The sequence below is a fragment of the Euphorbia lathyris genome, chromosome 5, assembly GCF_963576675.1.
Source record: "Euphorbia lathyris chromosome 5, ddEupLath1.1, whole genome shotgun sequence".
Lineage (NCBI taxonomy): Eukaryota > Viridiplantae > Streptophyta > Magnoliopsida > Malpighiales > Euphorbiaceae > Euphorbia > Euphorbia lathyris.
In genome coordinates, this window is record NC_088914.1 from 80099782 (window position 1) to 80123330 (window position 23549).

General features: G+C 37.0%; 1 protein-coding gene across 1 annotated transcript; it reads right to left on the reverse strand.

Annotated features, from left to right (window-relative positions):
- Window positions 1-16497: 16497 nt before the first annotated feature.
- Window positions 16498-17904, reverse strand: LOC136229892 (protein JINGUBANG). Its single transcript, XM_066018761.1, has one exon. It carries the CDS (start codon window positions 17902-17904, stop codon window positions 16498-16500), a length of 1407 nt encoding a protein of 468 aa, XP_065874833.1.
- Window positions 17905-23549: the final 5645 nt, after the last annotated feature.

Sequence of the window (23549 nt, forward strand, 5' to 3'; positions counted from 1 at the left end):
TAGGGGTAGGGGTAAGGGTAGTAGGTTACGCTTTGGGACATGGAACATAGGTTCTTTGACAGGAAGATTAGCTGAAATTGTAGATGTTATGAAGAGGAGGAGAATAAATATATTATGCCTACAAGAAACCAAGTGGGTTGGAGCTAAGGCTAGAGAGATAGCTCCTTGGGGTTATAAGCTTTGGTACTCAGGAAAGGATAAGGGTAGAAATGGAGTAGGTATTCTTATTGATAGGGAGTATATTGATGAGGTAGTAGTGGTGTCTAGGAAGAGCGATAGAATTATGAGTGTTAAGCTAGTAATAGGGGATGAGGTTGTGAATGTCATTAGTGCATATGCGCCACAAATAGGATTAGATGTGTCTATAAGTCAAGCTTTTTGCGATGACTTAGAGGAAGTGGTGCAACAGGTTCCTAGGGATGAAAAAATGGTACTAGGGGGTGATCTCAATGGACACGTGGGTTCTAGGCGAGATGGGTTTGAGAGTGTTCATGGAGGGTATGGTTTTGGAGATAAGAATGAAGCATGAAATGATATTTTGGAATTCGCATCAGTCTATGACTTGAGTATCATGAACACATGGTTTATGAAGAGAACATCCCACTTAGTGACTTATCGGAGTGGCGGTAATGCGAGCCAAATTGACTTCTTCTTAGTAAGGAGTGCTTGGAGAAAGAGTTATATTGATTGTAAGGTGATCCCTGGTGAGAGTACGACAACCCAACATAGAGTAGTGGTGCTAGATTTTCGAAGTAGGAAATGTATAAGAAAACAAACACCTCAAGTAGAGACTAAGATTAAGTGGTGGAAATTGCAAGGGGAGAATCAACAAAAATTTGTGGATGAGATGACCAAAAAAGATATTTGGACTTGCAATATGGATTCAGATATAGATTCGATATGGAATAAGATGGAGCATAGTATAAGGGAAGTAGCGAAGGAAGTTCTAGGGGAATCTAAAGGTAGCATGCCACCGGGTAAGGACACATCTTGGTGGACAGAAGAAGTACGACAAGCAGTAAAGAGTAAGAGAGAATCCTATAAACTATTGGGGAAATGTAGGAGTGACGAGAACTACGAAAAATACAAAGAGGCTAAAAGGGAAGTAAAGAAGGTCATACGAGATGCTAGAGCAAAGGTGAATCGGGATCTGTATACAAGATTGGATATGAAAGAAGGGGAAAGAGACATATATAGAATTGCTCGGATGAGAGATAGGAAGACGCGAGATCTCGGAAAAGTTAAATGTGTGAAGGATGTGGACCAGAAAGTCCTAGTTGGAGATAAGGATATCAAGGAACGATGGAGGTCCTATTTTGATGACTTATTTAATGGAGATCGCCAACAAGATGTTGGAGATATAAGTATCCATCACGATATGATAAATCATGAATGCCTGCGGAGAATTCAAAAGGGTGAAGTCAAAATGGCATTAAGTAAGATGAAGTTGAAGAAAGCAGTAGGACCTGATGGCATCCCTATTGAGATTTGGAGATGTTTGGGAGAAAGAGGAATCGAATGGTTGACGACGTTCTTCAACAAAATTTGGAGAAACAATAAGATGCCATCAGAATGGAGGAAAAGTACCTTAATCCCTTTGTATAAGAACAAAGGCGATGTCCAAGATTGTGCCAACTATCGGGGAATCAAATTAATGAGTCACACTATGAAACTTTGGGAGCGAGTGATTGAACAAAGGCTAAGGAGGACGGTGAAGATCTCGGAAAACCAGTTTGGCTTTATGCCGGGAAGATCAACTATGGAAGCCATCCATCTAATGAGACAATTAATGGAGCACTATCGAAATAAGAAGAAAGACTTGCATATGGTTTTCATTGACTTGGAGAAAGCATATGATAAGGTACCAAGGGAAGTACTTTGGTGGGCCTTGATAAGGAAAGGCATTTCGCGGAAATATATTGACATCATAAAGGACATGTATGAGGGAGTATGCACGAGTGTACGTACTAGTGTTGGGAAGACTGAAGAGTTTCCTATTACGATTGGAGTGCATCAAGGTTCCGCACTAAGCCCATTTCTTTTTGCCATCATTATGGATGAACTAACAAGTTCACTTCAAGATGGTATACCATGGTGCATGCTGTTTGCAGATGATATTGTGTTGGTTGAGGAGACGAAAGAAGGAGTGGAGATGAAGTTGGAACTATGGAGGCAAACTCTAGAATCTAGAGGCTTTAAGTTGAGTCGAAGTAAGACAGAATATTTGGAGTGTAAGTTTAGCGGCCGTAGGAGTAGGGAGGCAGGGACAATCATCCTAGATGGGAGAGTTGTTCAGGCCTCGGATTGCTTCCGGTATTTAGGATCTATTATCCAAACGGATGGAGAAGTAGATGGAGATGTTGCTCATAGGATTAAAGCTGGTTGGTCGAAGTGGAAGAGTGCTACGGGTTTCCTTTGTGATCCCGGCATGCCTAATAGATTGAAGGGAAAATTCTACCGGACGGCAATTAGACCAGCATTGTTATATGGTACGGAGTGTTGGGCAGTGAAACACTGCCACATCCATAAGATGTCGGTGGCGGAGATGCGTATGTTGAGATGGATGTGTGGTCACACGAGAAAGGACCGGGTGCGTAATGAAATAATTAGGACAAAAGTAGGGGTCACATCTATTGAGAATAAAATGAGAGAAAACCGACTAAGGTGGTTTGGCCATGTGAGACGTAGAGCGCTTGATGCGCCGGTTAGGAGAACCGAAGAGTGGCAAAGGGATGTAGTGGTGAGGGGTAGGGGAAGACCTAAGCAAACTTGGAGGAGGGTGATCGAGAGTGATATGAGTTTATTGGGAATTGAGGAAAATATGGTAGTGGATAGGACGGAGTGGAGGGAGCGAATCTGTGTCGCTGACACGACTTGATTTTCACGGTTTTATATAATGGTTCATGTTAGCCGACCCCGAATCATTTCGGGACTAAGGCTTTGTTGTTGTTGTTGTTGTTGTTGTTGTATAGATATTATGGATCTTGGATGGAGTTGAAGAAAACTAAATAATGGAAGGATAGGTGAAGTGAGGGGAGGGGAGGGAGGTTAACTTAACCTCCAAATTCCATTGATTTGGTGAGACTTAAATGGAGATTTTTTTTGGTGGGTTTTTACATTTGAAATTCATCCCTTCCATTTAACCTTCCTCTTAATCAAGGTTAATCCATTAACCTCAAAACAAGCAGTTTATATTACTTATTTTGCACTCCCCCTCAAGCTCACCAGACTATCTACGACTCAAGACGAGCTTCCAGAGCTCGAACAAATGGACGGTATGGATGTCTGAGACCTATACAATTAAGAAAATCTTATACTACCATGAGACTCTGCAAGCAAGTTAATGTCTGTCAATCTACAGAATATGATGATTAGGCTGAAATGGGGTCATCTGAATAAAATGAGTAAATTGTCAGAGAGGGGCCGGAGTCTGGCATCCCTTCTCTGATGCTTAAATCAATATGTTACTAGACTTGAAAGTAGAGTTTAAATGAATGTGATTACGTACATTGTGTTCTCTCAGGAATGACTATTTATAGATAACTGAAATGTACCTACTATTAAGTAGCTTTCCACGTTTTGACAGCTGATTGGCTTTCATTTCGTGCGCCTTTCTTTTTACCACAAATCACAACATGGCATAGAGTTTAAGGGTGTAATTTTCGAATTCGGTCTTGTGATTGGACCATGTGTACTGGTAGTTATGCTTTATCTATAAAGCTCCTTATTGGTCCACGTGTCCGAGCCTTAATTTCATACTATATCATATGTGATGCGCCTTCGGTAAAAAAGACTCACTAAGGGATAAGTGTACCCCGTCGTTATCAAGTAATAAAATTCTGGAAAGTCCAAGTATCGTCCACAGGATTTATTTCTGCAAGTATCGGATTACTTGGCTTCAGGTGTTATCTAGGCTTAGGGGGTTTTGAGTTGGTTTTTCTTAAGTTAATCTACCCCTAGGTTGAATTATACTACTCCTAGCTAAGTTATCTGATTCTAACTAAGTTATTCTACGCCTAATTAAGTTACTTCTACCCCTAATTAAGTTAAACTACTCCTAAGTGATCTTTTACCAGTGCAATTATCCGAAGGAACATGAAGGGATACAATGATAATGAAAATATATTTGTTTAAGCAATTGAATTAAAACCTAAGTCACTTGTGTCCGAGGCGATTAACCCGACCTATCCTCCTAAAGTCCCTAGTTCGTGATTCCCTTGTAAGGCCGAAACTAGCTCTAAGGCTCAGCAATTTGGGCTTAATCTTCTATAGGGTCGTCAATCCTATAGGCACTGACTAGGTCAGATTCAGCTCGCAATATGTGCCAACTTAATTTTGGGATTATCGAATGAGTTAAACCAATCAGACAAAGCATAAGACAAAGGTTGAAGCAATAAAACAATTGAAGAAACAAAACTATAATATATATCAAAGATGAAAAGTATTGTCACGAAGTTACAATGAGCCTAGGATTCATAACATGTATCAGAGGATAGACAGAATATAAAAGAAGAAAAATCCCTTTCAGGGAACCTGTCTACCAATGCAGGCGTCTTCCTAGGACTTAAGGATGGAGCTTGAGCAATCCTCGGTGAGCGGAGCTTCGGAGGTGTCTTCAATGGAGGTTTGAAGGATATGGAGGAGGTGGAGAGGATTTCTCAAGATGAAAAGCTAAGAAAATTACAAAAGATAAAAGATGCCTAATTACATTGGAAAAATCCTATTTATAGGCGTGGCTCGGGCCCTTTTCTTGACCTATTTCGTGTCCTTATACAGGTAGGAAGTCGTGGGGGCGGAATTGGTCTTTTTGACCAATTCCCGCAGGTCTGCTCGGCGAGCAGGCACTGCTCGTCGCGAGCAGGCTCCCTGCTCGCCTGAGCAGGCCTCTGAGGGCCTGCTCGGCAAGCAGGAGCAGTGCCCGAGCAGTGCCTGGGCAGTGCCCGGGCTGCGCGCCGAGCAGCGCCTGGGCTGCGCGCCGATGCTCAATTCGCCGAGCATCTGTCGGGGGTCCTCGAGACACGATTTTTGCCTGAAATTGATCATGTTTTAACCTGCACACGCACATAAACTCCAAACAACATTAGTCCAAAGGCTAAATTGACCCGTCAATCGCTTATTTTGAGCAAACGCTTCGTTTGGTGCGACTTTTGACGGATCAATTAGCTTCAAAAGATAACGGAATTATAATATGTATGCCATTTTGGCCGTATTTGCCTAAATTGATCATAAAACGAGCCTAAACAACGAAAAGTAAATAAAACATTTCCAATTTCTAACTAACTCACACAAAAGCATTTAAATGCGAGAATTGCTCGCTTATTAACTAAATAACGCTAAAAACCGTTCTAAAACCGTACCCAAAGATAGGGGTTTTTGACCCCTATCAAACCTCCTTGCACTTAAAACTTTACTTGTCCCCAAGTAAACTAAAAAAACTAAACCCGCAATCACAAGCAAGCTAGAAAACCTCCCGGTTTGACTAAGTGCTTGACACAATTTCGAGCATCTGTAATTATATGCATTCGGAAATACAAAGTAGAGACACGATATCCAAAAGCCGCATTTCAATTATCATAGGTCATATGTTTTAAGAAAAAGGACACATGTTCAATTAAACGAGCTTGAGGGGATCGCTAAGTAAACACTTCACCATAGGTAGTTCACTCATTTCACACAATTTTAGTGGCTAAAGTGTTTACTCTCGGCTTATGTTCTTGCTTAGGATTACGTTGATTTTGCACGTTCATCCGAGTTCCTCTACTATGCTATATGACTCCGATGATATCAAAAACAGCCTCGAATTGGGGTTGTAATGTGGTTAGAGGGTTAAAGGTACAACAAGGGTTAATAGTTCTAGCGCTAGAAAAACAAAGTTCAAATGGCTTTAGCAAATACGAAGTGACTGAGCTTTTTATTCATTATTTTTTTCTTTTTTCTTGAGACGTTTTGATTTTAAGAACTAAGGAATGAAGTTCTCCTTTTTGTTCGTCTCTTTTTCTTTTCTTTTTCTGTTTTTCTCTTTCTTTTTTTTCTTTTTTTTCGGGGTAGCATTGCTCAATCACTTCTTAGCCTTTTGGCTTGCTACTATAATGCCATAAACAAGGAAAAAGCGCTAGAAGAAAACAAAGGCTCAATTTGAGCTTTGCAAAAACTTGGGTTAAGTAACAAACTAAGTGATAGTTTGCAAAAATAAGGGTTAGAACGAAAGAAAAAATCTACAAGCTACAAAAATACAGGCTCAAAGGGGCTTCCTAGAGTGGTTGAAAAAAGAGAAAATAAGGTAAAGGAAATGGTTAATTCTAATGAGGCTGATTCATCGTTTATCATCTCAAATCATTGCATGTAGGTTCAACACAGTATTAGGTGCAAAATCTGTAATCTTTCCACAAGTCAAAGCATTCACACAAAAATGTCAAGAAAAAGAGCTTTTTGATGTTCGCTCTTAGGCTCAAATTCAACTCACAATTCTTTGGGTTTCAATTTTGTGTTTACTAGTTCTCCCCAAACTCAAGTTTAACATCACATGCCTTCAATTCTTAAGTTATCTACCTAAGTAATGATTTTAGCATTTCTTCAAAAGTATGGTCTAAATGCAAACTTTAGCTCATGCTTTTACAGATACAAGGATTGTGTCCTACACCTAAACTAGTTGTCATGCAATCTTAGATTCGGTTCTCAGCCCTCAAGGACAAATAACGAAGTTTAGATTCGAAGGAGGTTCACGGTTTTAGGTCCTAAACATGCAAAAACATAAATAAAACCCGAAAACGCTAAACTAAACTAGACACGACGCCACAAAAATTTAAAAATTATACAAATTTTTATAAGTTTGTCTTCCCCTCCTCCTCACACTTAAAATATGCAATAAGTTCCAACATTGCATCTAAAACCATCAAGCGCATGTGCAAAAAGTTAGGGTGGAGAAGACAACTTACTAACCAAAGTTAAAAACAGAAATCTATAATTGAATTAAAAAGAAAAACAAACCTAGAAAAAGTTTAATCCAAACTTGGGTTGCCTCCCAAGAAGCGCTACTTTATAGTCGGTTAGCTCGACATGGAGTTCCTTCCTAGGTGTAAGCTTCTACTCGCGTTAGGAACTCGAACTCCTTGAGAAATAACCCGTACCTACAAAACGGATTAAGAGCATCTAATAAGTTTAATGAAAGTAGGAGGTCGAATTTAAACATATTATGAAAAAGTTTGGTTTGCTCCCTTTTGGATTCTCTTAGTAGGTCGAAGAGAATGAAAACTTCTGAGCATGAAGCAAACCTAAACTTTTCTAATTTTTGAGGAAAAGGTAGTTGAGATACACAAGTTTTGATTTGATCTTTTATCTCTATCACATGATTTAGAATTTCAGATTTTGAACCGAGGTTGCTTACCGCTTCCGGTTCCTCACTTACCTCGAGTGATGCATGTGATAGTGGACTTGGTTCTACCTTTTTGTCATTCCTCAAGGAGATGGCTTGAGCTGATTCCCTTTGTGGGATTTCTATGTTTTCCTTTATGCTTGGGAGAGCATCTCGGGATTGCTCTTGCATCTCATGGTTTATTTGAGCTAATTGGTTGCTCAAGTCCTTGCAAACCTCCTCGTTGATTGTAAGTCGGGCTGATATTCCTTTCAAAAGGGACAGCACCTCATCTCGTGAGCTAGAGGGTTATGGAGGAACTTGGCTTGCTTGTTCGTAAGGGAACATTCCCAATTCGTTTTCCCTATGCTCATTAACAAACCTATTTGGAGGCCTCAACATGTTAGGGTTCCCGTAGGACAGATTTGAGTGTTGAGGTCCCCTCCAATCACTACCATAAAAGCTGTAAGAATTGGGGTTAGAATTATACCTTTGGTGATTACCCACAAAACTTACACTTTCATTGGTGTTGAGGCTCAGTTTCGTCATCAAGATATCCATTTTCTCATTTAAGTCGGCCATGGAGGGATTGGGAGCCTCATTCTCCAGGGCATGAATGTATTGTCTTGATGGGATAGTAAACTTTTGAGCTTGCCACTCGACTCTTTCTTGCCAATTTATTGATCAGAGAATGCTGAGAAAAAGTGAAGTTCTAGCACAAAAGTTGATAAGTAAAAGTATATAGAACAAATACAAAAGATATGAACAAGTATAGAAGTTATAAAGAATTATATATAAACAAGTATAAACGATATAAACAAAGGATATTCACAAGGAATGCCTAAACTAACAAATCGACCTTTGGTTCGATATTGCAGAAGAAATAAATCCCCGGCAACGGCGCCAAAAACTTGATGCGCCTTCGGTAAAGAAGACTCACTAAGGGATAAGTGTACCCCGTCGTTATCAAGTAATAAAATTCTGGAAAGTCCAAGTATCGTCCACAAGATTTATTTCTGCAAGTATCGGATTACTTGGCTTCAGGTGTTATCTAGGCTTAGGGGGTTTTGAGTTGGTTTTTCTTAAGTTAATCTACTCCTAGGTTGAATTATACTACTCCTAGCTAAGTTATCTGATTCTAACTAAGTTATTCTACGTCTAATTAAGTTACTTCTACCCCTAATTAAGTTAAACTACTCCTAAGTGATCTTTTACCAGTGCAATTATCCGAAGGAACATGAAGGGGTACAATGATAATGAAAATATATTTGTTTAAGCAATTGAATTAAAACCTAAGTCACTTGTGTCCGAGGCGATTAACCCGACCTATCCTCCTAAAGTCCCTAGTTCGTGATTCCATTGTAAGGCCGAAACTAGTTCTAAGGCTCAGCAATTTGGGCTTAATCTTCTATAGGGTCGTCAATCCTATAGGCACTGACTAGGTCAGATTCAGCTCGCAATATGTGCCAACTTAATTTTGGGATTATCGAATGAGTTAAACCAATCAGACAAAGCGTAAAACAAAGGTTGAAGCAATAAAACAATTGAAGAAACAAAACTATAATATATATCAAAGATGAAAAGTATTGTCACGAAGTTACAATGAGCCTAGGATTCATAACATGTATCAGAGGCTAGACAGAATATAAAAGAAGAAAAATCCCTTTCAGGGAACCTGTCTACCAATGCAGGCGTCTTCCTAGGACTTAAGGATGGAGCTTGAGCAATCCTCGGTGAGCGGAGCTTCAGAGGTGTCTTCAATGGAGGTTTGAAGGATATGGAGGAGGTGGAGAGGATTTCTCAAGATGAAAAGCTAAGAAAATTACAAAAGATAAAAGATGCCTAATTACATTGGAAAAATCCTATTTATAGGCGTGGCTCAGGCCCTTTTCTTGACCTATTTCGTGTCCTTATGCAGGTAGGAAGTCGTGGGGTCCATCGTGAAGTCGTGGGGGCGGAATTGGTCTTTTTGACCAATTCCCGCAGGTCTGCTCGGCGAGCAGGCACAGCCTGCTCGGCAAGCAGGAGCAGTGCCCGAGCAGTGCCTGGGCAGTGCCGGGGCTGCGCGCCGAGCAGCGCCTGGGCTGCTCACCGATGCTCAATTCGCCGAGCATCTGCCAGGGGTCCTCGAGACACGATTTTTGCCTGAAATTGATCATGTTTTAACCTGCACACGCACATAAACTCCAAACAACATTAGTCCAAAGGCTAAATTGACCCGCCAATCGCTTATTTTGTGCAAACGCTTCGTTTGGTGCGACGTTTGACGGATCAATTAGCTTCAAAAGATAACGGAATTATAATATGCATGACATTTTGGCCGTATTTGCCTAAATTGATCATAAAACGAGCCTAAACAACGAAAAGTAAATAAAACATTTCCAATTTCTAACTAACTCGCACAAAAGCATTTAAATGCGAGAATTGCTCGCTTATTAACTAAATAACGCTAAAAACCGTTCTAAAACCGTACCCAAAGATAGGGGTTTTTGACCCCTATCAATATGTCCAACCTAGCTTGTCTCGAAGATCTTTAGGGCTTTGTTTATCACTTTGCTGCAAAGATGAGCTCAATATTGTATTATTTGGAAGCCCACTTTCTTCTGCAGACGCTTCCTTTTCTTATAAACTGTCTGACCGATGTCGTTTTGATAGGTGTACTTATTACATATCCCTCATTTCTTGAGAAGATCTAAAGAATAGGCCATAGTTATGAAACATGATGCCCTTTGGGATCCATCCGTCCTACTTTTATAAATTGTAAATGTGAAGATTTCTGCTCGCACCCTTTTGCTTCATCTTATTCTCTGCAATTTCTGTAAGTTTTTTGCTTCCTCTTTCTGCTTTTTTACATTTCTTGTTAACTTTGTGAAAGCTTTATAGAAGATTTTGTTTGTTTTTTCGCATCATGGCTCCCAAACCATAAAAAACTACCTCTTCCAAATCTAAAAAAAGCTTCTAACTCTGCTCTTGCTCAAAACCCTAAAAAGGTTCCTCCTAAAGCCAAACAAATGAATTTAAACGTGTTCTCTCAACCTTCCACCTTATTTAAAGATACTATGCCTAAGATTGTAGCTCTCTACCCATGGTTAGAACAGATGTCTATTAGTCTTCCTTCTTGAAAATGAAAAAGCTTATAATCCTCCTCCGGTCACTTTTGGGCATTTTCACACGATATCTTCAATGGGATATGCACTTTCCATTACCACGAGGAGTTGTTGCTGCCTTAAATAAATTCATCTTGAGCCATTGTCAAATTACTATGAATGTTTGGCTAGAATTACTTTCATTTCAAAAGTATGCTTGAAGTTAGGTGTTAACATGACCAGACCTTTGCTTCGGTTTTGTTGGCATCCCAACATTACTGGTCAATTAACGCTCAATGTCGATCCTTCATTGACAAGAAAATAAAGAGTGTGAAGAATTGCAACCCAAAGTGGTTTTGGGTAAAACAGAATGCTTCGAACATTGAAGGCCCATATTCTTAAGGATTTCCTTTTGCAACCAAATAGAATGAAATGCCTTGCAATTATGAATCTTGGAAACCTGCTAGCACTTTGACTTCAAAGGAGAAAGGAGTTACGCTCTTACAATCATACAACAAACAATGGTCTTACCATAAAATGTTTGGCCTGATCTGCACTAACACCCATTCAGTCTTTATAACCAAAAAGGGCAAAATTATCTACAAAGGCTCAAAAAGAATTCAAAGAGAAGAATGTGAGCTTAATTTATCATTTTTTTATTTTGTTGGATGCAGGCGATTCTGAGAATATGTCTCTTCGTTCCAACTCATAGCTCAAATTAAAAAAGGTGAATGAGACTATGATGCCTCAAGAAGCTATTGTTGCTTCTTCGCTCATTGGGGGATTGGGCATGAAACCCTCAGCTGAAGGTCCCTTAGCCCTCATAGTCTAAGTTACTCGGACCGAGCTCATTCCTGCGTGCCCCAAGCTTCTGAAGTTGAAATTCCTTTTGGCCCTGCAGATAATTCTTCTCTTCTGGCCAACTTTGTCAGAAGATGAAATAATTCCAACTAATCCTTTCACCGGAACTCTTCCATTTCCTGGATTTGAAAAAATACCAAAAAGTCATCCTATGATTTCAGTACCTTCCTCTATAGAGCCTAAAGTTGTAATAAAAAAAAGTTGCCAGAAAGTGCACCCTATGAACAAGCCACATGCTCCACGCATCCTTTTCCTTTGTCTAAGGAGGTAGATATTTGGACTTCACTCCCTCCCTTTCTTCCCATGAGGGCTCCAGTTATTTCGACTCCAATGTTCCTAATATAGTGGAGTGGATGAAACTGGAGAAACTAAACCGAGAAGAATTGATTGAACAAATCTATTGTGTTTACAAGCTCAAAATTCCGATCGTCGGTTGCCTAAACCTCGTAGGGAAACATCAAAAAGTTCTTGATATTGAGTTTACCCCTACGGAGGAGCGTGCTCCTAAGCGTTTGAGAACCTTCAAGCAGGAAAAAGCAAAAGAGAAAGCGAAAGGGAAGACTGAGACCCATGGTGTTATGGTCACTTTGGAACGGGCTTCTTCTAAATTAAGCAATGAAGAGCTGTAAGCATATAAGATATATGATCATCCCAATGTGAGTTTAGTTACTTTCAGATGTTCCGATTTTTCTTAAGTTGCTTTCTTTTAGAAAAATAATGACTCTTGCTTTGCAAATAGTTGTGACGTTAGATGCTATGTCCTTGAAAATACCTGCCATATATGAAGATATTGCACATCTGGCCATTTTATATGACGATATTGAATTTTTTTTATCACCACTCCATGTACTCTATGATGACAACCACTCTCCACCGTAAATGTGTTGTGAGTATTCTTTTTCTTTATCACTTTAACTTATAAAGTTTTATTATAATTTATGCTGTTAATTTGTCTCAGGACTTTACCTCTATTTGTACTTTATGCAATCAGTTTTCTAATTTAGGGATTCAGTATTACAAGCAATAAGAGGCTTTAAATACTCAAATTGCCTTCACCCGAGATGCCCTTACTCAAGTAGACTTGTTACGCCAAGATTTGACTGATGCCAAAAAAGGAGACGGAAGCTGCCAAAATTCCCGAAGCCGAAGGGAAAAAGAAAGAAAGAAATTGCTTTTCAAAAAGCCCAAGATGTTACTAATCTGGAGAACTTAATTCAGGAGAGAGATTCCATCATTCGAATGACCTTTGGTAAATAGTGTTGTCAATAACCGCATATCTGTCAGATTTTCTAATCACCTTTATTTGGTCATCCTTATCCTTTGATAAGAGTCATACAGTAAGATAATACTATATATATTATAATACCATTCAGTTGTAATGTCTACTATCAGGACTTCCTTTTTATGTATGCTAGCTTAAGGAATCATTTCAATTTGGCATGAGCACATTCGAGACTCATTAAATCGAAGCGATCTTAGCCAAATGGTCTACTTCATAGTTCTTTTCAGGGACGGATCTAGGATTTTTAGGCTATGGGGGCAAACTATATGTGCAATATAAAATAAAAAAATAACAAATACAACAAAAATCAATACATAAATTAAGGAGATAAGAGCCAAATTTCACCGTAATAAATGAAATGGTCTAAATTTCATACTAACATTTTCAAGAAAGATCAATTACATCCTACATTATCGAAAATTTGAAAAGATTTGTTTAATTTGCTATAATTGATATTCCAAACATCAATTTAAGTCTAAGATATTTAGTGTCACTGACATTCAGTTTATCGACAAACTTATTTGGAAGTTTTGATATGACAGTTAAATAACAGTCAAACTGGCTTTTCAAATTTTCATTAATGTGGACCTAAAATTGACCTGATTTGGAAACGTTAGAGTTAAATTTACACTATTTTATAGGCCAAGACTAAATATACACTTCTTCAAAAACATTAGAGCCAAAAAAAATTCATTACTGTTGCATTAGAGAGAAAAATAAGTAGTAAATACACAAACCATACTTCAGAAAAATGAAATCATAACAGCAAAAAAAAAAAATACATAAAAAGAGGTAGCAAATCAACCATACATAAAATAATTAACATCAAAATACAAAATAACATCAGATATGTCCCTACATACTTCATACAAAGTAATTAACACCAACATACATAAAATACATAAAATACATAAAAGAGAATTAGAAAATCATACTTGAATCAACTCAAACCAAACAATACCAGCCATCTGCTTTGTTCGAATCAAACTACTGAGAGTGAGAGAATTATTACCACAAGTATAAACCAAATGTAATTCTTAAAGGACTCTAACTCAAAATACTCCCAAAAGAGAGAAAAGATGCCTAATAAAACAAGAAAAATAAGGGTTAGGCTATGTTTACTTTGTTTTTGACAAAGTAAGCTTTACTTTGTTTTTACCATCATTGGATGAACTTACTTTGTTAAAGTCCATCATCATCCAATAGTGAAGAAAACAAAGTAAGCTTTACTTTGTCAAAAATTAAGTAACCATAGAAGGCACCGAAAAATAAATGAAGTTTTGGAGCCACGTTTGAATCTTTACAAGGTTTTTTTTTGCATTCTGTAAATGGTATTTTATCCATTTATAACTGGATGATTAGACTTTCATCACACAAAAAAAACCTCTATTTCTACGAACCAAACAAATTTCTTCAAAATTAAGTTAAATTATTCTTAACAATATGCAACAAATTATAAACATGAGAAGTACTAAATCACTTTTGCTAATTGGTTCAAATCAAACATTGCTAAATTGATAATTGGTTTAAATCAAACATGGCTAAATTGATATTTGTTTCAAATCAAACCCTTACTAAATAAGCAAATCAGTTCAGGATAAAGAACCAATTAAGCAAACACGTCCCTGCAATTTGCAACCAAACAAACAACAAACACGATTCAAGATAAATTAAGAGAAGAGCAGCAAAGAATCAATTAACAGAAGATTAACAACAAAATTCAAGATAAATCAGTTCAGGAGAAAATAAAAGAATCAATTAACATGCCAACATCAAACAAAGAGAAGAGCAGCAAAGTAAGTACAAAATAAAACGAACGGAGGAGAGGGGGACGAAACGAACCGAGGCAGAGATGGGGCTTGAATCCTTTAAGTTAAAGGAGGCAGAGTTAGAACAAACTGATGAGAGGGGACGACGGTCGGATGCTAGACTGAAAAGAGATCGACAGAATTAGGGATTTGGGAGATTTGAAGAGATCGGCAGAATTAGGATTGAGGACTGAGGACTAAGGACTGAAATGTCAAATTCTCTTTTTGTCTTTCAATTAGACAAAACGACCGCGTTCCACTTAAGTGGAACGACGTCATTTTTTTCTAATTGAAAGATTTTACATTTCTTGCCAGTATGAGATATTAGCTTTATAATTTTTAGTGAGCTGGCACACCACAAACTTTGAATCACTTTCCAAAACTGCTATGTCATGTTTTATTGTGGAACGACGTCGTTTTTTCTAATTGAAAGATTTTACATTTCAGTCCTCTTCTCCTACCTCTTTCTTTCTCGCAAAACAAAAGCTCCTGCAGCATATCAATGGTGTTTGTGAGGGGGCAAAATTCCAGAAATCAAAACCTAGTACCTGGTATTTTATTTCTTCCCAGATCTCAGTGGGGGCAAGTTTCCCCATTGCCCCCACAGTAGATCCGTCCCTGGTTCTCTTCCCTCAGTATTGTTTGAACATCCATGCTTCGACTCTCTTTCTTTCTTTCTTCCAAAAGTTTTCTTGCCAGTATGAGATACTGCTTCATAATAACATCTTTAGCTTTATAATTTTCAGTGAGCTGGCACACCACAAACTTTGAATCACTTTACAAAACTGCTATGTCATGTTTTATTGTGTTCGTAATTCGAAGACCTTGGACTAAAGCTTTGTATTCGAGCATGTTATTAGATGCCCCGAAATTTAGTGTAGCTGCATACCTGAATATGATACATTGATGAAGATTCCAATACTTGATCCTTCCTTGTTTGAGCTTCCATTCACATAGATTTCCCATAACTTTGTTGCTGCCGAAGGAATACTTTTGAAGATTATTTTTTGGTTACAATGGAGGGGCTAATCCCCGAGTAAACACCAAAAACAGACCGACCCTTAAAGACGGGTCATTCTGAAAGCCCAGAACCATAAAAATCAGAAAAATGAATGTCCTGGATGCATGCAGGAGGCGCATCACACTCGTGAAGACCTAAACTCAAACTCCCTGCGTAGTTTGTCATCCAATCAGCTGCCCTGTTCCATTCCCGTAGGATATGAACGGGCCGCTCCTCCCAATCTCTGTCATATAGACCATGACACGCCATAATAAGCCAATAAAAACGATTCTGTTGAACTACTTCATGACTAACAAGCCGAATTACTACCAAAGAGTCTATTTTCAAATACTACCTTGTGGTAATGCTTAGCTCATGCATACTTGAGGCCAAAATACAAACCACATAATTCTATGTGGTACTGCAATGCAAAAACCAAGATTCACCGTCACACCTCCTAACCACTGACCATGCTCATCACGTAGGATCCCTCCAGCCGAAGCGAGTCCCGGGTTCCTCTTGCTTGCACCATCACTATTAAATTTAACTCATCCTCCGTCCGATGGAACCCAGCTAACCAACACATCTTTAATAGGCCGATCACAATTCAGATATGTTATTGTGATTGGGACACGTGGCAGTGGTGATTATACTTTTTTTTTTTTTTTGCGTAACTCCCCCATTTATTCACGTGCCATATTTTGTAATAATTTTTAGCATATTTAGTTCACGTGTCATATATATGGAACTCATATGCACAAATTAGATCAACAATACAATTCAAAATAAACAATTTTGAACTAAAATTATGCAACAAAAAAAAATAGAGAAAAAGTACAAATTTATAAATAGTTAAAATAATCATTTCAACAAATCCTAGCTACAACAAAATGAAAAAAAAACATGTGTATATATATCTTAATTTTAAAAAAAAAAAGCATGCTTCTTCACTCTATATTTATAGAGGCATAGTTACCAATTTTTAGGAAAATTTTCATTTTTTTTCTTTTCTTTTCTTAATTAAACTGGGAAAAGAAGGGGTTGATACGCTGCCGTTTAGCAAGGTAGGTTGCTGAAAATTTCCACTATATAGTATCAGGATATTCTTCTTATAGTTCCATGGGCATATTAATTCCATCATTACTCAGACGAGAGTTTTTATGCGCCGGCGAGAACACCGGCATTGTACCTTCACATCCATTCCAAGCCATCGGTGGAGCATTCTCCGATATCTGCCATATCTTCATCGACTTATCAAGACTTCCGCTGTACAAAATCCACCGCTCGCCGGAGTGAGATTCCCCTTCTTTCTGAGCTGCCAAACATTTCACCGGCCCGCTATGTCCAGTTAAGAACGATAACCATATATGATCACTTCCCAATCTTCTCCAAACACATATCCCCATATCCGCCGATCCACTAATCACAAGACTCCCCGCCGTCGTTAAACACAAAATCGCCAGTTTATGCCCCTTCAAAACGCCGCCGTGTGAGAGCTGATTTTGTCTTTCCCATAAATTAACGAACCCGTCCGATGAACCGCTGTAAATTATCGTCGCTTCTGGATTAAGCGCTAATGCTGTAACTGCACTGTCTTGCTTCAATAGCGTCTGTGAAAAATAATGTTTTGTGCCTTTCCCTTGGGTTTCTCTCCGCCATACTTTTACTGTTCCGTCGGCGGATCCAGTGAATACTAATCCGTCCAATCCGGCGACGATTGAGTTCACGGCATCGTCGTGAGCAGTGACGGATTCTAAACATTTGGAGTCGGAAATTCTCCAGATTTTGAATGTTTTATCCCAGGAGGCTGAGTAAAGAAGAGATGAATCTTCGCTTAAGCTTAGACATGAGATTGCATCAAAATGTTTTAGCCAAACAATGTTCCGATTTCTTCTGATTTCAACGTAATTGCTTGGCCTCATTGAACTTTTAACGAAATCTGTGAATTTCGGGAGAGTTCCGACTCTTTTGTAATGACTCGCATTCTTCGATGAGATTTTCCACAGCCGGATTTTCCCGTCTTGATGACCGGTGAAAATCCGGTTATTAGCGATTACAATTGCTTTCACTAAACCGCTATTCGATTTAAATCCGGCGAACTCTTTCTGATTCTTCCATACACGAATGTTCTTACTATCGGAACCGGTGTATAAAAGATCATTAGATGCAGCTAATGAATAAATATGCCCTTCTTCTCGTACCAACGATCCCAAAAGCAAATACGGCGAGTAATTCCGTTCACGGTGATCTTGATCTTGATTCTGATAATCGAATTCGATGTTTACTTGAGAAGACCAGGGCGAATTCGCGAAGGGAGACGGCGGATAATTCTCATTAGTAGATAAAGTATCGAGGTTGAAGAAAGGATAATCTTCGCTACTACTTCCGGTCGTCATATAGGAGGAATCGCCGTCTGAGTCTTTGTGACTATGGCCTTGTCCGTGGCCGTGAGGGTGAGCGTGAGCGTGACCGTGGCCGTGGCCGTGGTTCTCTTTTGAGAAAAAACGGCCTTTCATGAAAAAGTGTGTGAAATTCCGGTGAAGTTTGAAGAGAGATATGGAGGAGGAGAAGAATTAATGGTGGAGGGAAATTATTGGATATGGAATTAATAACGGAAAATATCATGTTTTAGTTAGTTGTTGTTCGGAGAAGTTTTATTTTAAGGGAAGTTAAGGTAAGGAACATCCTGTGGCTGTTAAAATGTGGAAGGTGCAACGTGATTTTCCGGCGGCTAGGTGAAGATTCAGGTTGGATGGCTATATTAGTAGTGTCTGAACGGCGGAAACGGGGAGGTTATATGGTTGAGGTCAAACAATGTTTGACTTGGTCCAATTAGTTAAAAGTATATATTTATTTATTTTTAATGAAGGGAAAATCTCACACCTCAAAAAATGAAAGTAGAATTTATAGAAACAAAATAAAAGATCTGAGTTCGCGAAATTAAAATTGGTAAGTCCAAAAATATGTTTAGAAAACAAATATGGTTGTTTGTTGTTGTCGTTTACGGTTTGCTGTTAGAAAAAACTGTTCTTTTAAAAAGAATGAATTTCCTACTTTTGTAAAATGCTACTTTTCAGAAGATCATAAACCAAACACTTAAAACTCTCATTTTTTAAGTGAAAAGACACATAGAAACCTGAAAATGAACAAATAAATACTCCTATAATATTTTCTTAAAAAAAAATAACCGATCAAAGGATTTTATTGATATGTGACTTAATTTTATTAATTTGTAAATTTTACTAATATGATTTTAATAATATCCATGTCGAGCACTGAGGGCCTTCGGATCCAGTAAAACTTCCAGGAATTATTTCCCACTTAGGAAAACCCTTATGTGACCTGAAGGAGACCGTCCAAAAGAGAAGACTTCTCCTCATAGAAAAAAAATTTCTAATAGAAGAAGGAGTTGTAGAAAACGAGGGATTCATCAAAAGCATTGTAAATAGACATATATGGCAAACCATAAAGGTATGTTTTTTCTTAAAAATTTGCACACAATACGCTTACATTAAAGAAGAAAGAAAAATACTCACTCCACCCGGATGTGATTCGAACTCATGACCTCCTTAGTCATAGGTAGGGGTGTCAATATGGGTTCGCGGGTTGTAAACGTGTCGTGTCGATTTACTCAGGTGATCCATTTATCTCAACCCTGACCCAACCCATTTAATAAACGAGTCGACTCAGCACGTATCGTTTAAGAAGTGAGTTGAACGTGTCAACCTGGCTAGCCCATTTAATTTTGCAACTCCATGACATCATCATCATCATCATCATCACCATCACTTTCAATAGTAATATTGTCAATCTTTGCTCTATCTTCAATCTTAACTGAACCAACTTGGGTTTGACTAGAAATTTAGAACACGGACGTGACAATTAGTCATCTGCAAAATATAATTTTCTATCATTCTCACTTGACTAACCCAGTATCGTGAACAAAGTGTAAAGACAATGAGAAACTAAAAAAACAAAACAAATAAATTCAGTATCTAATTTGATTAAAGCTCCAAACAAAGAATAGGAACCACGATAATAAATAATAATAAAAAAAAGCAAAACAACTATCTAGGTTACCAATTTGATTACTATTAATTCAATTGATTATGAAATTCATGCCTTTGAGATCGAAACAAGAACAAATAGAAGTCAGGTTCAAACTTCAGGAATTTTTTAGTATAAATGATGGTCTTTGATTATTAATGTGTATTTTGTTGGGTCATCCATGAATTTGTTGCGTAGCTATAGCCTACTACACTACACCATCATCAATCTAATTTTAATATAAAGAAAAGTTTAAAAACTTTTATAATAAAAAATAAAAATTTAGAGACCATAATTAACATGGTTTAGATTGATGGCTTATTATTTATCATTTTATATACCAAAGGAATAAAGCATATTAAAAGCAACTACATGGGTTCTAGATTAAAAGAAAGCATCACTATCCTAGAAAAAAGAACTACTAACAGTCTATCAGAGTACAAAAACCGTCAAATCTCATGGTCTCTCAAAATCAATATCAAATTTCCTAGAATTTCTTAGGCTCATAGTTTCGAATGTAACCGACTGAAGATGAATCTCATGGACAAGAACAAGAGGTAAAGGACAATTTAAGTGGAAAATTAAATCAACAAAAGACTTACTTATGGCTGGAGACTGAAGCGTTCACCGGATCTCAATGAAGAGAGGCAGGCAACACAAGTTGTTAGGGAAAGAAAGTTGAAAACCTAACGTGTTCTGTAATCTACTAATCTGTATGTATATATATATATATATATATATATATATATTAGGGTTAAAAATTAAAATTACTTTAATATCCATAAAACTTTTTTATATTTACATGATATATGGGTTAGATGGGCTATATGGGTTCGCGGGTTGGGTTGACATGATCCATAGACTCGTCTAAATTACACGGGTTACAATGAATTCGCGAGTCACCCCGCGACCCGACCCGTTTCTTTTACGGGTTAGGCGTGTCGATCCATTTATGACCCAAACCTATTTATCTCAACCCTAATTCATTTAATTTCCTTGTTATGCGAATCGTGTTATCGTGTTGTGACCCATATTGACAGCCCTACATAGGTATGCTCTCAACCACTAGGCTAAAAGTTTCACCACAACCATAAAGATACGTTAACATCACTACTTCACAAGTATTCCATTACCTTCAACCCTTCAAACCCTTGATTACTTAGGCATCAGAACGAATTCTCCGGACTCGACTCCTCTCCGACTTTTCGTTCTGTCTTGAAGGTAACTCGAATAAGGACTTGAAGGGTGCTTCGTTAACAACATTATCAATACGTAAAGAAATAAATAGTTTAGAAAATATAAAGACAATATATTGATGCGAAATAATGAGTTATCATGTAATATAACTCGTTCAAGTAGTGCTGAAGTTATTGATAGTGAACGGATCAGTAGTAACATAGTTGATCTTAAACATTAGAAGATGAGTTGCAACTATAAAACAAAGCTATATGTACAATTTACCATATGGTGTAATGATTTATAAGAAATATTATATAAATGTTTACTGTAGAACGATTTTTCTAGTTAATTCTACATCTTCATAATCTGATATAAAAGTAGGTTCATCCGACTCTTCGTTTTTTTGCTTCCGCTTTCATTTGATGTTGAGCTTGATAAATTTTCACCTAATTGTAATGATTTTCTAACACAGGGTACCGATAAAAACAATGAAGTACAACGGAAGAACAAGTGCGATGAAGGAACAATAGTGGGACCCAGAGTTTGTTTTTTGGGAGTTGGGAATTCGTCTTTGAAAATGCCCCAAACAAAGAAATATAGGTGCACCTCGAATTTGGAGAAATAGTCAGATAAAAATGAACCCACCACTCATTAAACAAAATGTGTCATGTCCAACTAAACCTAATAAACAAGCCAGGCCAAACGTGTTTAGTGAGATCATAGTGCAAGAAAAGTATTCCTTGGTGTTTACCATAGAATTTCAAAAGGGACAATTAGCCCTTAAGGAGAAGCAACACGCCAATTCACACGATGAGGTATCTAGTTGTCCAAACTAATACTAACAGAGTCTCATTCACCAATATCCCATCACAAGTGATTTCTCAAAGTCGTCTTAGCAGAATGAACGCAAAACGCAAAAGCATACCTCTTAAGTAGCTCCACTTTTATGCGATCATATGCCTGTGAGACATCGAGTTCTAATGTTATCTAGCCTTTATTACCTTTTTTCTTGAATATAACTTATGAACCGTATCAAAAGCAAGGATGAAGTTATTTGTGATCAGACAACCCAAACCAAAGGCACTTTGGGATGGAGAGATCACATCCAGGAGAATCCGCTTCAAGCGATTAGCACTAGCTTTAATGTTTTCTAAAGGTGTTTTTTTCCTTCCCGGCTCCTATTTATTTTACCTTTATTACTGAACTTACGGCCACCATTTTTACAATAACAATGACTTGGCATAAAGGTCAGCACAACCTCTTGATTGAATGTGATTCAGCTTAGGTAGTTAAGATTACCAAGCAAATGTCGAGAGACGTTTCTTAGACGATTCGACAAAATTGATTTGCTTGTCTTCATTATATTTCTAGAATTTAAATGATACTTATGGGGAAGAGAATTGGCTACAAATGCTCTACCAAAGCATGGTTTATTAGCTGGTAGAGCATGGTTTATTAGCTTTAGCTTTGTAGTGGTGAGATTCTTCACCAGACTTTTGTAATTTATTTATTTCTGATAATTTTTGTTCTTTAGAACAATTTAGAAATGCTTAGGTTTTTCTTATCATTATGTGTGTAATCTTTTGTTTTTTTGCTTTTCAATAAACTAAGTTAGATGTTGAGTTGTTGTCTAAAGTGTCAACTTAGTTAGAATGTCTTGCGTTGGCTCTTTCTTTCTCCTATTCACACATTTTCTGCTTAAAAAAAAAAAAAAAAAAACTCTTAACTATTTTTTAAAATGAAATACAAGGGTTAAAAAACTTAATGAGTAACTAATAATATTCCTCCCTTTCCAAATAAAAATTTCAAATTAAATTTAGATACCATATAATATTATAAAGGGATAAGGTACCAAAATAGGCCTAAGCTTTTTGAGAAAGTATCAATTTAAGCTCAACGTTCAAAACAGCACCAATATAGGCTTAACGTTTACAATAGAGCATCAATTTAGGTCTCACGTACAAAATAGCACCAATATAGGCTTAACGTTTACAAAATAATACGAATTTAAGCTTAACGTTTACGAAATATACACAATTTAAGCTAAATGTCATAATTAAATTAATCATATTATATTCTTTCCCTATTAACTTTATATGTTATCTTTTTTTTTTGAATCATTATCTTTTTATTTAGTTCTATATTCCTATTTATTATAATACAATTAATTAGTATTCTTACCCATTTAGATCTTATATTTATTTTTTTTATCAATGATTCCATGACTACTAAATTTCATGGCTCATGTAATATATGCAAACTAAAAGTTTACATGTTCGATGTTTCAAAAAAAAAAAAAAGGTTTACATGTTCGAAATATTGTGAATATTCAATTACTTTTAGTTTGCATATATTACATGAGCCATGGAATTTAGTAGTTATGGAATCATTGATTAAAAATAAATATAAGATCTAAATGGACAAGAAATACTAATTAATTGTATTATAATAAAGGGTTAATGTGCAAAAATACCCCTAACGTTGTGTGTCAGGAGCAATTTTACCTCTAACGTTGGAAGTCAGGAGCAATTTTACCCCTAACGTTGATAAATTGGATCAATTTCAGACACTACTAGTTTTTGACCCGTGCGATGCACGGATTCATCTTAATATATAAATATTAACAAAAATATAATTTAATAATTATAATTAATGATATAAATGTGATATATAAATTAAATATTATTATTTTATTTTCACATTTAATTTAAATAATCTTTTTATAAATAAATATAATAATATAACAAAAGTTAATATATTATATTTTATATTATATTTTTTATCAGTAAAAAAGGAGGAAGTGACACCTCAGTTCCATCTTACTGTTTTATATTATATATAGATATGCAGAGAATTAAAGAGATTTCATGAATTAATTTAGATTCTGTAGAACTTTTAGATATAGATATGCAGAGAATTAGAGAGATTTTAGGGA

What these genes read in the sequence shown, in the direction of transcription:
- LOC136229892 (XM_066018761.1), bottom strand. Translation starts at nt 17,904, where the DNA reads ATGAAAGGCCGTTTTTTCTCAAAAGAGAACCACGGCCACGGCCACGGT.